This window comes from Rana temporaria, chromosome 3, assembly GCF_905171775.1.
Source record: "Rana temporaria chromosome 3, aRanTem1.1, whole genome shotgun sequence".
Lineage (NCBI taxonomy): Eukaryota > Metazoa > Chordata > Amphibia > Anura > Ranidae > Rana > Rana temporaria.
This window is the reverse complement of record NC_053491.1, coordinates 13,813,026-13,828,917: the sequence shown is the minus strand read 5'-3', so window position 1 is coordinate 13,828,917 and position 15,892 is coordinate 13,813,026. Positions and strand designations below refer to the sequence as shown.

General features: G+C 45.1%; 1 protein-coding gene across 4 annotated transcripts in view; it reads right to left on the bottom strand.

Annotated features, from left to right (window-relative positions):
* The window catches only part of DENND4A (DENN domain containing 4A), a 244,198-nt gene that overhangs the window by 134,199 nt on the left and 94,107 nt on the right, over nucleotides 1–15,892 (bottom strand). For all 4 annotated transcript variants that reach the window (XM_040342272.1, XM_040342269.1, XM_040342270.1 and 1 more), the window contains exons 8-9: nucleotides 14,153–14,211; nucleotides 4,061–4,205 (exon numbers count right to left, since the gene is read on the bottom strand). In XM_040342272.1, coding sequence (XP_040198206.1) covers nucleotides 4,061–4,205; nucleotides 14,153–14,211 — 204 coding nt within the window. The remainder of the gene's footprint in view (nucleotides 1–4,060; nucleotides 4,206–14,152; nucleotides 14,212–15,892) is intronic.

Genomic DNA, 15,892 nt, shown 5'->3' with positions numbered 1-15,892 from the left:
TATATGCAACGGGGACAAATATGTAAATTTTACAATCCATAGGCGACACTTTAAAAGCCTTTACAGGTCACCACTTTGGATTTACAGAGGTCAGGTGCTAGAACTATTGCCCATGATCTGACTGACGTTCACAGTGATACCTTACATGCGTGGGATGATCGCTGTTTGCATGCGGGACAAAAGCGTGCGTACGCCTCTTCTTTTTTTACACTGTTGCATTAATTTTTTTTTAAACCACTTTTAATGCTGTCACAAGGAATGTAAGCTTCCTTGTGACAGCAATAGGCAATGACAGGTCCTCTTTATGGAGAGATCTGGGATCTATAATACCCCAAATCTCTCCTTTGCACTTAAAAAGCTTTCAAAGCACCAAGATCTGATCTGACCATTGATGGTTTCCGAATACACTGGAAATAATGTCGCGTCATCGCTTCTGGGTTAACATTGCGAATAGCCGATGAAAGCCGAATCCGGCTTTATTCGGCTGTCTGGACAGCCCAAACCCAAAAATGTAATCTATTGCAGTTCACCAATCATTACATGTGGTGGCTGCACCCGTTTTCCTTTTAGACTTACCCCCTCTATTTTCACCTACAGATTAAAACGGCTCCTGTATTAGAGCGCCTCCCCCCCTCCACACTCTGGATGAAGGAGCACAGGGGGCACCTTTTGGACAGCAGCATCGTCAGTCTGGGGAACGTTAGCTGTTGTAGCAAATTTAAAATACACCAAGAGCCTTTCCACACCGAGGGGTCGGGGGTAAAGCACCGCTATTTTTAGCGGCGCGTTACCCTCATTTCTGCAGGGGTATTCGGCCGCTAGCGGGGCGCTTTTAACCCCCGCTAGCGGCTGAAAAAGTGTTAAAACCACCTGCAGCCGGTGGTTCGGCCGGGCTGCTCATTCAGCTCAATGGGCAGGAGCTCCTTCGCCGCTCCAAAGATACTGCTTTCAGGTTTTTTTAAACATCCTGCCAGCACATCGCCTCAGTGTGAAAGCCCTCGGCCTTTCACACCGAGACTGCAGGGGAGCCGTTTTTCAGGCGCCCCAGTGTGAAAGAGGTCTAACAAATTGAACCTCAACTCCAGCTCATACTTTATAAACAGTTACAGCTGACAGTTTTTTTTTTTCGATAATGGTTTTACATAAATAAAAGCGGATCATTGTAAGTACCTCTTCTAGTTTGTCTCATTCATGTAAATGGATAAAATCCGTTTATATACGAGTGAGAGCGATAACACCAAATTTAACACACCTGCTCCCCCATTCACACCTATGACCTTGTAACACTAACAAATCATATGACACCAGGGAAAGAAAAGGGCCAATTGGGCCCAATTTGGACATTTTCACTTAGGGAGGGTGTACTCACTTTTAGTGCCAGCGGTCAGGGAAGCACACAGGGGTCCGGTGTCTTGTCACATTCGGCTCCCCATCACAGAATGCTCCGGAAGTGACATTCTGTCGCCGCCATCTTGCTACACCCCGCACAGTAATGATAGAGTGAGAAGGGGGCAAGCGGACATCTTTTTACACCCACCGGAGTTTTAGATTTCACAGTTATTTTCAACACAAAACGGAGCTTATGTGCTTAAATACAAAATTTGGAAATCCGACGGACTGTTTACATGTTAAATGTGAAAATCAGAGGTGTTCGGTCACATTAGCAAGCATGTGAGGTCAGGAGGTGTGCTGCTGCTTTTAAAATTTAACATGTAAACAGTCCGTCGGATTTCTAAATACTGTATTTAAGCACATAAGCTCCGTTTTGTGTTGAAAATAACCGTGAAATCTAAAACTCCGGTGGGTGTAACAAGATGTCCGCTTGCCCCTTCTCACTCTATCATTTCTGTGCAATGGTGTGGGGGTGTAGCAAGATGGCGGCGACAAAACGTCACTTCCGGAGCAATCTGTGATGGGAAGCCGAATGTGCCAAAACACCGGGACAGCAGGACAGGGATAGGGAGGTGGCGGAAGCAGCATTTAGAGCAGGGATATGTAATTAGTGGACCTCCAGCTGTTGCCAAACTACAAGTCCCATCATGCCTCTACCTCTAGGTTTCATGCTTGATGCTGTCAGAGTCTCGCTATGCCTCATGGAAGTTGTAGTTTGGCAACAGCTGAAGGTCCGCAAATTGCATATCCCTGATTTAGAGGAACGCCCTCCATTTCCCTCCTGAAGGCACGAAATGTCTGCGGGGAGGAGAAGCGGACATTCAGCAGCTACATGTAGGAATTGGCTCCCCTACATGCCGCCGCCCTCCTATCCAAGTGCATGGGCCCCCCTGGAGCATGGGGCTGGGTCACAATGTCGACCCCTGTACGTACGCCCCTGTGTGTGCAGACACTGCCGTCTACAGGCTCACCAGCCACATCTATCTAGTTGCAGTTGTCAAACCCAGCAGAAGGAAATCAATAGATTCTTTCCATTGGACCAACCCGCCGCAGTTTTACGGCGGCAGGTCGGCTCGGGAGCGCAAAATCACGTAATATTACGTGATTTTGCATTTCAGCCACTAGGGGCGCGCGCATTACCGAGCGGGAACCGGGAGCTGTGTGTGTGTAAACAGAAAATGACTGATCGCATATGAACGGCGATCTGTCATTTCCCCTAGTCAGTCCCACCCCCCTTCAGTTAGAACACACCCAGGGAACATACTTAACCCCTTCCTCGCCCCCTAGTGTTAACCCCTTCCCTGCCAGTGAAATTTTTACAGTAACCAATGCATTTTTATAGAACTGATCGCTATAAAAATGCCAATGGTCCCAAAAATGTGTCAAAAGTGTCCGAAGTGTCCGCCATAATGTCGCAGTACTGATAAAAATCGCTGATCGCCGCCATTACTAGTAAAAAAAAAAATATTAAATAAAAATGCCATAAAACTATCCCCTATTTTGTAGACGCCATAACTTTTGCGCAAACCAATCAATAAACGCTTATTGCGATTTTTTTACTAAAAATGCAATAGGCCTCAGAGAAAAAAAAAAAAAAAAAACAATTGTTTTCTCTGTAGTGCTACTCAGCCCATGTTAACCATCCTCGTTAAAAAAACAAAAAGATGACAGGAGAAAGCCGAGAGGAGCAACTGCCATTTATTGTGGTCAACAGACTATTGTATCCTACAGCTGTAACTAATGAGGCTCAACCTTTCCCCGAGCTGTGAGCAGATCTCCGACAATGAAGCAGCAGTGTATTCTCTAAACCACCAAACCACGTCTATCATCCCGTGTTCCAGAGCCTAACACAAAGAAATTCATGCCGTCAACGTTCTGTAAAGCCGCTTTGTTTTTTTTACCAAGCCAAAATTTGTCTTCCATTTACCGTATTTATCGGCGTATACCGCGCACTTTTTTGCCCTGAAAATCAGGGCAAAATCGTGGGTTCGCGGTATACGCCGATACCCGCGCCGTGTTTTGAATACTGTGCCGACATATACCGAGCGCAGTACACTCGGGTATAGTCGGGCAGTCTCGGCTCCTTCCGCGCTCACGTCCTGGACGTACAGGACGTCAGCGCGGGTAGCCGAGCATTGCCGACAATACACGAGTGTACTGCGCTCTGTATATATGTCGGCGCAGTATTCAAACTCGGCGCGGGAAACGAGCGTGGAGGACGCCGCAGAAGGACACCGGACCCCGACGAAGAGAACACCCGAAGCTGCAGACGGACGCCGGACTCGACGAAGAGGACACCCGAAGCCGCAGAAGGACACCCGACCCGACGAGGCCGCCGATGGACTCCGCGCAAGACACCAAAACTGTAAGTACAAAAGAAAACTTTTTTTCCACAGGATTGGGGGCACTTTTAGGGGTGCGCGGTATACGCGGGAGCGCGGTATACCGCGATAAATACGGTAATCTGTAAAATTCAGACTGTGAAACAAGGATTTTACAGGAGTATCCTGAGGAGACTCGTAAAATATGACAGAAACATCGGCGCTCATCGCTTCCCGGAGATGTAAAGCTTTTATCAAATGCAGAAGAATATGACCCAGTTGGCTGTAGAATGGAAAGCGGTAAAAAAAGAATAATAAAAAAAAAAAAAAAGAAAAAAGGTACTTACAGAGACCAAGGCTTCGGTGACGCTGGTGAGGACGGACGGGCGTAATGAGTGGATGAGGATTTTGTGCTCCGTGACGGCAAAGACCAGCAGAGTCACCGCATTCTCGGGGCCCAGATTCTGCAGCAGTGTAGAAAATTTTCCTCCGCTGTTTGGAAGATAAAAGTTTTATATGAGCAAAAAAGTATAAAATTGCTTGAAAGGCAGAAACTTTAGGACAGGACAGTTCTAAGTCGAATTTCAGAAATATAACGATTTATGAATATTTTATGTAAATGAAGAACACCGCTCTCCTGGCCAGCCAAGCCAAAATCACATAAAAGTAAAAAAATGGCTTCAGTCTACAGGTCTCCACCAAAAGATGAATCCCCCCCCCCCCGACGTGTTTCGTCACGGCCACCTGGGCTTAGTCATAGCCCCTATGACTATAAACTCTAACTAAAGCCCCGTACACATGGGCCGAATATTGGCCGATTCAAGAGAAACTGGTCAACATCAGGCTCCTGTGTATGGCAGCCTGCCTGATAGAACTCGGCTTCAGACAGGGGCATGACCGAAAAAGATTGGCCGATCGGCATCCGATCAGCGCTCTCAGCCAATAGCCACTGATGGTGTGTTCAGGCGGGGAAGGGGGGGGTGGTCAGTCTCCTTGTCAAAACACAATAGCTCAGCATTGAGATCACGGTACCAACATCAGATAGTTAGTACAGTGAGCTTCTCAGCGTTTTTTGTTCAGCCCACTGAGGTGAATGAAATAAAAATAAAGCGAATAGTGTGTACCTGGCTTAAGCCTTGGTGGGTGGAGTGAAGCATGTCATGGGGTGTGGTTTCTTGACGGAGACATGGAGGCTGAAGCCATTCTTTACTTTAACGTCACATTGGCTGGTCGGGAGAGCACCATTCTCCTTCACTCATGGCTTTGGTTGGCACTCCAAGCCTAATTTTGTAGTCTATGGGGCAGATCCACATACATTTGCATGGGCGCAGCGTATGCGAGATACGCTACGCCGCTTTAACTTACTTGGCAAATCTTTGAATCCAGAAAGAATTTGCGCTGTTACGGCGGTGTAGTGCATTTCTCGCGGCGTAAGGGCGCGGAATTCAAATGCGGCGAGTAGGGGGCGTGTTTCATTTAAATGAAGCGCGTCCCCGCGCCGAACGAACTGCGCATGCCCCGTCCGTCAAAACTCCCAGGGTGCATTGCTCCAAATGACGTCGCAAGGACGTCTTTGGTTTTGACGTGAACGTAAATGGCGTCCAGCCCCATTCACGGACGACTTACGCAAACAAAATAAAAATGTTCAAATTCGACGCGGGAACGACGGCCATACTTAACATTGCGTACGCCACCAGATAGCAGCTTTAACTATACGCCGAAAAAAGCCGAAACGGAAACGACGTAAAAGAATGCGACGGCCGCTCGTACGTTCGTGGATCGTCGGAAATAGCTAATTTGCATACTCTACGTGGATTACGACGGGAACGCTACCCAGCGGACGCCTAAGAATTGCATCTAAGATCCGAAGACGTTGTTGTGGAAAATTCTATAAATGTATGTTGTCAGATGTCCCCCCAGTGTCGGTTTTGCTGTAATGCGCTCAGGTGAGCGAATACACGCATACAGACGTTGGTGGAAGGCCATTGGGGCAAACACCTTTCCATGGAAACAGCAGATCTGCACGCTCCTTTTAGGGACGTTAATTTATGCCTCAGCAAGGAACTGGCCACTTCTTGCCGACTGCATTAAATGACCCCAAGTGGACAGATCTGCGTACCTGGAAACTGTAGGATAACTATATGAAAATTATGGTTATCTGATCCATGATTTAAGTATGGTTTGCAACATTGGCAGTCTGCACATGGCTCTGTGTGCAGTAGCCATGCTTTCTGATTCCTTTGTGCCTCACAGAGCATGACGACTGCCCGCAGCCATTTGTATACATCACTACTAGCATTGTTTGAATCACATGTCTGTGATTGGTTCTTTTGAATGTATACACCATGTCTGATTGGCTGTTTTGTAAAGCCACCACCTTCTTTTGTTACTCAAATTGACATAAATAAAGAGAAAAGGGGCTTGAGGTCAGAAGAGATGATGACTAAGAGCTGAATGGAATGAGAACATGCTGGTGTGAGGTCTCTTGCTTGTATGAATGGCAGAGAATGATGGTGAGTGAATATATTTAGCGTAATTATGGATTATTTCATTAAGATGGATTCTGTGCTTAATAGCACAGGGCAAAATGGCGGTATGCTCTGCATACAGCCCAGCTTTTTGCCACGACAGTTAATTGGCGAGCCAGGTAGGAGTAGTCTGGGCCCCCTTTTCACATCGGTACAGATGGGGAAGAGTAGGTTTCTGTTCCGATGCGTGGTGGGGGGCTCTGCTCTACAAAAAAACAAAGTTTTCGTCTTTTTGAAATAATGTGTGTGTGTGCGAGCGATTGGACACGCGTGTGTGTGTGCGAGCGATTGGACACGTGTGTGTGTGTGCGAGCGATTGGACACGTGTGTGTGCGAGCGATTGGACACGTGTGTGTGTGTGCGAGCGATTGGACACGGGTGTGTGTGCGAGCGATTGGACGTGTGTGTGCGAGCGATTGGACACGTGTGTGTGTGTGTGCGAGCGATTGGACACGTGTATGATGGCTTGCGTTATGATTGCTTGCGTTTGTGAAATCGAGTGGATTTGATTGTACATGTATGTATGAATTATGTGTGTATGCCTGGATGCTGTATGGCTGAACAGTTTGTAAGTAAGTAATTGATTGTTTGACCAGATTAAAACTGCTTGGAAAAATTACCTTTTGTGTACGGTTTGTTTAGCCAGGCATGGCTTCCCTGACCATGTGGTGGACCATGCGGCTTGGGGGAGGGGCGGACAGTGTTCTGATTCTGAAACTTCTGAAAGTTAGATATAACATTTTTATGATGCATATGGAAACTGTATATTGTGGATGATTTGTCAGTATAGAGGTGGCATTATTCAGCCTGCGATGTGTGCAGGGAGACATTTTGTATCTTTTGAATGTAATGTCCTCATGTGTGCGGCTGGGACTTTGTTTGAACCTGAATGTCTTGTTCCTGTGTATGAGAAATGGAGACTGGTTGCCTTTGTATAGTTCGGCCAGGCAAGGCATGTTCCATGGTGTAAGATGGTTTCTCTGGCCATGCGGCTTGGGGGAGGGGAGACAGTGTTGGATCTCTGTGTTTCTTGAGAGTACAATTTTTAAGAGCAAAGTCATGTGTAATATGTTCATGATCTATGTGAGGAATAGAAATGAATAAATTGTGATTTTTACCTTTGTATGGGACCAAAAGACATGTCCCTGTGAGTGTGGCTGAACTGTGATTGAATTGTTTGGCTGATGAAGGAAACATGTGCTTTAGTGGGGGAGGGGTGATTTGTTTGGTGTGCCATGAGGCTCGGGGGGGGGGATGGGCAACCAGCATGGCTGTCCCATCACTGAGTCAAAGTTGGTAAACAATAGCAGGCGTTTGAAATGATGTGACCTAAGTATATTTTTTGAATGGCTTGTTACATAAGCATGAAAAGTTATGCCATGGTGTGTACATGAACTTTGAGAAAAGTGTTTTTGTTTTAATGTTGCGCATGTATCTGAAATTTTTTGAATGTGCTGTGTTGGCAAAAGGTCCGATTTGAAGCAGCCTCAAATGCGGCTCTGGGAGGGAGGGGTGACTAGTGTTGAATCCCTGGGCTCAGTGTGAGGGGTTCCCACCATCCCTGCGCTCATTATGAGGGGTTCCCACCATCCCTGTGCTCATTATGAGGGGTTCACACCATGAAAAGGTCCGATTTGAAGGAGCCTAAAATGTGTGCCTTGTTGGTTGGTTGTTTTTAGAAAATGTTTTTGGTGTTCGTTTTTGATGTTCCATGTGTTGTCTTTGTGGAGAGATTCTAGGCAGATTTTTGGGGGCTGCATTTGGCAGCCATCTTGTTTGCTATGGTCGTTGGCGGCCATTTTGTGAGGTGCAGTCTGTTTGCTCTGTGGGTCATCTTTTGGGTGTGATACCATGTGACTGAGCAGTGGAATTTTTGCAGCCTTTGGGGCAGATTTTGATGTTTAGGGTGATTTCGAGGCGCAGTTAAATTGTTTTTTGCAAGCGTAAATGGCGCCATTGTTTGCTTGGTTTGTCGCCATTTTGAGATACAGTTTAAGCGCTATCTTTTGAATTGTGCTTGCGTGCTAGGGCTAATTTATATAAAAGATCTGACTAACCTACCGGCTGACTTTGTAGTATAATTGTGGAGGCTTTTGTGTAAGAATTTCGTTTTTGTGTAGGATTTCGTTTTGGTGAAAAGACTGCTTTGCATGCACTGAATTTTGATGGATTGTGGAACTGGCTTTGAATACATTTTTGTGCACAGCGATGTGCGTTTTGTTTTTGAAGATCGTAGGGTCAACTCCTATTCTGCAGATGGGAGGAGATTGTTTTACCTTTCCCGAACCAAAATAATTTTGTTTTAAAAGGAGAAAGGCAGAAGAGAGTCAGTTCTGGCTTTGTTTACTATTGGATAATACTTCCAGGGGATATTTGTGGTCCATGGAGCTTTTTCTTGATGAAGATAGACTTCCCCTCCCCTCCCTCTTCCTGTCATTATGTAAATAAACCAGAATTGGGTTTTACGAGCTGAGCATAGAACAGAAAGTCCTTTTTCAGCATTTATATATAAGCAGGAAGTCAGTGGGAGGAGTTTTGAAGTCTTCTGAAAGATTAGCAATGGTATTTGTGTCCTGAAAGGACAACGGAAAATATTTTGGCGTTTTTAAAGGTTTTTGTGAAATGTTATACTGTAAATACAGTTTTGGGTATGCGAGAGCGAAACAGGAGGGCTTCACCATTATTGTTGTGACATCTAGACGCAGGTAGAAAGAAGCCATAATATTGTTTTTGAAAAGTGGAGGATTTCATGGTGCGTTGTGGTCTGTCTGGCGAACACATTTTTAGAGGCTTTATATCGTGAGACAGGTCTGGCCGTGTACAATAATCGGAAATCCTGTGCGCGATTGTATTAGCATAAATGTGAGGAGTAGTACGCTAATTGCCCTGCTAAGGCCGTGTAGAATAATCGGAATGCAGGGATCGGTTATGATTTTAAAGGCGCAAGCCATAACCGCTCCGAAAATAAGCGCAGGCTGTTCTGGACGCAGAGCTTGCCGAAAAAAGCGATTAATCGTCATGGGATGTGCCGCCCATGCAGTGCACCAGTCAGACAGCTGCACGCATATGAAGTCTGGGTTTGGGGCTCCGGACATGAGACCCCTTAAAGAATGACGTAGGTGGTCAGAGGGTACAGTAAGGTGTACTCCTTTGGAAGGTACTCTGGCTGGAGGTATGAGACCTCAGAATAAAGATACCTTGGATGTAGTTCAGATATGGCTTCAGAAATCTGTAATGATGAGTGTGGATGGAGGCGTGGTACACGCTTTGGTGACCCTCAAAGGAGAGCTATACATAGCGGGTCTATGCAAGGCTCTCACGCTATTCTCATATTTTCCCATTGTATTTTCTTCTATTGCTGAAAGTAAAGGCAGATTTCCAGCGGGTTTTTGTTTTTTTTCATTTTTGTTTTGGATACTATGAATATCTCCCCCACATTTGTATATGAATGTTTGTATGTAGTAACGTGAATATGTTCGAATTTACCGCGGCGATCCTCCGATGCGTCGCGGCTGTAGTATTTTTGTAGAAACGGGGAAAGTAGAAACGGGGAAAGTAAGAGTTACACAGAGTTTCGTTTGAATCGGTTTTGAAAGAATGTCATTGAAAATTTACAGGAATGCCATTTTTGTTTGCCATTCTCTGCAGGATAAATATGAGGGATGAAGTAATGATTTCTGTTTAAGTATTTTTCAGGTCCAAGAAGTTTCTGGAAGTGTCTGTACATAGAGAGCAGGTGTATGTAGACAGCTGTACACATGGATAAATACGAGTCTAAGAAGGTTTAAAGGATCATAGGCTATTTCATTGTTTCTTCTTCCTCCAGTCTGTAATGAGGAAGAAGGGGGGGGATAAATAAATGTAAAAGTGACAGTTTTTCGAACTAATAACACTAATTCTAAATCAAGTTTGTGCCAAGACTGTCTTTCTTTGATGGAATTTGAATCGGCAAGCAGCAGTCTGGTGAAGTAGGTTCCCATTTTAGATGAACCTGCCAATGGTTCCAGGTATTACAGGAGATGGTAAGGTATTACAGGCGACAGGGAGACACGCACAGATCGCGCAGTGAACACAGTCCCGAGGTCGGGGTTATTGTCATAAGGTTTGTTTGGAGGTCAACCGAAAGCAGGGTCGTACTCCCCTCATCAGCTTTTCTCAGGTGATGGGGTGAGTGCGATCACTGTAACATGAACTTCAAAGGGGTTCAGGAGAGTCTCTCCTGGACCCCGACACTGTAATTGGTTTTCATTTTTCCCAACCAGGTGACTGGGTCGTGTGTAAAGAAACTTGATGGATGAGACCACGCCAGCCACTGCAAGAAGCGGCTCAACCACATCAAAGAAATGAGTAGTCGTGATGAGGCGCTCCTGTTGCCTGATTGGACGCGTGACCAGAGCCGGAGCAGATGACCACATTTTCCTTGATGAAGACGCCCCGAAGCCGGACCCATTTACAAGACACAGAGGACCCCAGACCGATCTGCGATTACTACAGCTCACCAAGTTGTGCCCTCCTTATAAGTCATGTCTCCTGAAGAACAGAGTCTACATGTCAAGCCGTGTTTTCCTTTTTATGGACTGTAAAGACTGATTTAGTTTCTAGGTGTAAGAAGACTATCAAGATCATCGCGGGACACTTGGGAGAATATGACAAAAAAAGGGAGGACTGTTGTGGAAAATTCTATAAATGTATGTTGTCAGATGTCCCCCCAGTGTCGGTTTTGCTGTAATGCGCTCAGGTGAGCGAATACACGCATACAGACGTTGGTGGAAGGCCATTGGGGCAAACACCTTTCCATGGAAACAGCAGATCTGCACGCTCCTTTTAGGGACGTTAATTTATGCCTCAGCAAGGAACTGGCCACTTCTTGCCGACTGCATTAAATGACCCCAAGTGGACAGATCTGCGTACCTGGAAACTGTAGGATAACTATATGAAAATTATGGTTATCTGATCCATGATTTAAGTATGGTTTGCAACATTGGCAGTCTGCACATGGCTCTGTGTGCAGTAGCCATGCTTTCTGATTCCTTTGTGCCTCACAGAGCATGACGACTGCCCGCAGCCATTTGTATACATCACTACTAGCATTGTTTGAATCACATGTCTGTGATTGGTTCTTTTGAATGTATACACCATGTCTGATTGGCTGTTTTGTAAAGCCACCACCTTCTTTTGTTACTCAAATTGACATAAATAAAGAGAAAAGGGGCTTGAGGTCAGAAGAGATGATGACTAAGAGCTGAATGGAATGAGAACATGCTGGTGTGAGGTCTCTTGCTTGTATGAATGGCAGAGAATGATGGTGAGTGAATATATTTAGCGTAATTATGGATTATTTCATTAAGATGGATTCTGTGCTTAATAGCACAGGGCAAAATGGCGGTATGCTCTGCATACAGCCCAGCTTTTTGCCACGACAACGTACGCCTGTCGGATCTAACCCAGATGCCGTCGCATCTTGTTTTGGAGGATTCAAAACAAAGATACGACGCGGGAAATTTGAAAGTACGCCGGCGTATCAATAGATACGCCGGCGTACTTTCTTTGTGGATCTGCCCCTATATAAATATTTAAGAACCATTTAAATCTAGCTACATTTCTAGTCCATATAGGTGCCTATGGGGGGGGGGGGGGGGTAACAGTTGGTCACACCACTCTAAGAGCTCAATCACAGCCCTTGCCACTGCCCTGCAAAGCGATCCAATTTCAGAGGGTAGTTGGGAGGTGATATTCCGTCTCCTCACCTCTGTTTAAACCCTAAAAAAGCCAAACCATCATGCAGCAAACACGCTCTTTGCATGTGGTTGCGGTACAGTCCTAATAACCTTAATAGGTCGCGTTCGGTGGCGGTGCAGCAAAACATCGCAGCCATGCCATGTGTGCAGCCCTAAACGGCTCAACCGCCTACTTTTATAGCCCACTTGGACACTTGTCTAAATAAGTCTAAATAAGCCCTTAATTCCCTAGTAGGGATAATCTCAGGCAGGCAAGGCCGAACCTGCCTGAGCTATCCTGCCAGGAAGTTGTCATAGCGGACAACCAATCATAGGCTTCGGAAGCATTGGACGCAGGTGACAAGAATACGTATCGGCCTAAACTGAGGACATTTTTTTTTTTATATATATATTTTTGGGGGATATTTATTATAGCAAAAAGTTAAAAATATTGCATTTTTTTCAAAATTGTCGCTCTATTTTTGTTTATAGCGCAAAAAATAAAAACCGCAGAGGTGATCAAATACCACCAAAAGAAAGCTCTATTTGTGGGAAAAAAAGGATGCCAATTTTGTTTGGGAGCCACGTCGCACGACCGCGCAATTGTCAGTTAAAGCGACGCAGTGCCGAATCGCAAAAAGTGCTCTGGTCTTTGACCAGCAATATGGTCCGGGTCTTAAGTGGTTAAATGACTGTCTCTCAGCAAAAAGTGCTCTGGTCTTTGACCAGCAATATGGTCCGGGTCTTAAGTGGTTAAATGACTGTCTCTCACTGTTAAAATAAACCGACCATTAGAATTATAGGACTGATAATTTCTTTGCCAGAGGGCAAACGTACAAAATCAACAGGGGGTCAAATACTTTTTTCCCTCATGGTAGAAAAACTGTTAATTCCAGAATATTCTTTTTTTTTGGTTGTCAACCTGCAGTGATTTAACGATTGAGGAAGAATTAGAGAGGTATTGGAGACCAGCGACCAAGGCAGCAAAGGTCAATGCAGCTTACTGATTAATTATTTGTGATACACTTGTTCTCTGTAGTTTTTCTGTGAAGGTCATGGGATTTTGCCAGGAACGGCAAGTCAAAAAAAAAAAAGAATTATTCAATCGCTAGTTAATTTTCCCAGTAATTACATGTAAATGTTGCTGCAATTATGCACAAGCAGAAAAAACACAGTCTGGTGCACTAATGAACCTCAGCAAAAAAATAAAATCACAGACCAGTCACAGAGCTGGCAGTTGTTGAAAGAAAGAAAGAAAGAAAGAAAGAAAGAAAGAAAAGAGAGAGACAGAGAGAGAGAGAGACAGAGAGAGAGAGAGAGAGAGAGAGAGAGAGAGAGAGACAGAGAGAGAGACAGAGAGAGAGACAGAGAGAGAGAGAGAGACAGACAGACAGACAGACAGACAGACAGAGACAGACAGACACAGACAGACAGACAGAGACAGACACAGACAGACAGAGAGAAAGAAAGAGAAAGAGAAAGAGGAGAGAAAGAGAGAGAAAGAGAGAGAAAGAGAGAGAAAGAAAGAGAAATAGAGAGAAAGAAAGAGAAATAGAGAGAAAGAAAGAGAAATAGAGAGAAAGAGAAATAGAGAGAAAGAGAAATAGAGAGAAAGAGAGAGAAATAGAGAGAAAGAGAGAGAGAGAGAGAGAGAGAGAGAGAGAGAGGTACATGAGAGACTGAGGACTTTCACAGACTTATGCCCAATCCCCTTTATATTACCCCCTTCCCCTTTTCCTTGCTTTGGCAATGCTAACATGTATTTGGTCCTGCCAATAAAGCTTATTTGAATTGAGAGAGAGAGAGAGGGGGGGGGGGGGGGGAGAGAGAGAGAGAGAAAAGGAGAGAGAGAGAGAGAGAGAGAGAGAGAGAGAGAGAGAGAGAGAGAGAGAGAGAGAGAGAGAGAGAGAGAGAGAGAGAGAGAGCAAAGGAGAGAGACGTCGCACTGCGGGAGAAGAGGTTGCCAAAGTAACCAAACCGTGTTTGTGCCGGCAGGCTTAGAAAACACGCCTGTCACATGACAGCACCCATCAGGTTCAATTAGCTTTAGCTGTTCAGGGTTATGCAATGCTAATCCCGTGGAAGCTGGAATTACACTAGTCCACCTGTGTCGTCCCTGAGCCCAGCGGGACTTCCTGCACACAAAGTGGTCAAAGTTTAAAGCCAAAAAATAAATAAAAAAATGTGTACTTGCCTCAGTGGAAGCGGTGAGGAGACGGGCTGGCTGAGGATCAGGGTGTCGTGCGGCGAAAGCTATTCGGAGAGACAGCAAATTGTGTTTACTTAGCAGAGCAAAAAAAAGGGTTAGAGATACACAAAAAGATGAATCATACAGACTGACACCCCCCCCCCCCCCCCCCAAATACAGACCAGTTTATTAGTGTGGATTTTATCACAGCATATAAAACAATACACCAAACAAAACACACAGGTGTCCACTCTGTGCTCCATATTCAGATAAGCTCTATAGCTGGGGGGAGGGGACATGGGGAAAAACCAGGTGCTGCTTTTACCATATTACAGGAGCTATGGACCATCAAAAGGTTTTACCCTGTGGCCCTTTTATTCCAAATAAATCTAACTCTACTAGTGGTCTCCAAACTATGTCCTTTTACTTGCTTTCATCTGGCCTTTGGGGCTCTATTCCTCCCACTGACACCAACAATGGGGCTCTATTCCTCCCACTGACACAAACAATGGGGCTCTATTCCTCCCACCGACACCAACAATGGGGCTCTATTCCTCCCATTGACACCAATGTTGAGACACTATTCCTCTCACAGACGCTAATAACGGGAGACTGTTCCTCCCACTGACGCCAATGTTGAGGCTCTATTCCTCCCACTGAAACCAAAATTGGGGCTCTATTCCTCCCACTGACACCAATATTTGAGCCCTATTCCACCAACACCAATGTTGATGCACTATTCCTCCCACAGACACCAATAATGGGAGTCTGTTCCTCCCACTGACACCAATGATGGGAGACTGTTCCTCCCACTGACACCAATATTTGGGCACTATTCCACTGACACGAATGTTGAGGCTCTAATTCCTCCCACTGACACCAATAACGGGACACTCTTCCTCCCACTGACACCAATGACAGGGCACTATTACTCCCACTGACACCAATGACAGGGCACTATTCCTCCCACTGACACCAATGCTGAGCCTCTATTCCTCCCACTGACGCCAATAACGTTGCACTATTCCTCCCACTGACACCAATGATGGAGCACTATTCCTCCCACTGACAGACACCAAAAAATTGGACACTACTCCTCCCCCTAATACTAAAGATATGGTGTTGTTAACTCCCACTGGCCACAGTCCAGCCCCTCTAAGGTCTGAAGGACAGCAAGCTTTAGAGAGTTGGGAGACAAATGGAGAGGATGAAACTCAGGAGCACAGATAGCAATAAACACCGACAGCGGTTCTTTATTTTTACTTTTTTTTTTTAACCACTTGACTCACATTTGTGGTTATCCTTTAAATCCCTTTAACTTTTTTTTTTTTGCTTTTTTCTTTCCCTTTTTTTTCTTTCCCCTTTCCCTTTTTCTTTTTTTCTCTTCCAATCATAGATTTTCCAATATATAAAAATCAAAAATATATCCATTTACAAACATTTAGGGAAGAAGATAACAAATAGGCTACTCCCTATTTTATCCCACGACCCCCCCCCCCCCCGCTACCTCACTGTTACTACACTTACAACCATATTTTATTATTCCTTCCTAGGTTGGCCCATATCAGATCTTAACCCTTAAGTTTTCTGCATAGCTCCACGATTTCTTAAATTCCTTCCAATGTTCCTATTTCTCTTTATGAGCTATTTTACCCTCCTCTAAGCTATTCCTTAGGCCTTCCATGTTATGCGTCTCTTCTACCGAATCGATCCACTCCCATATAGATGGACTTTCTACCATAGCCC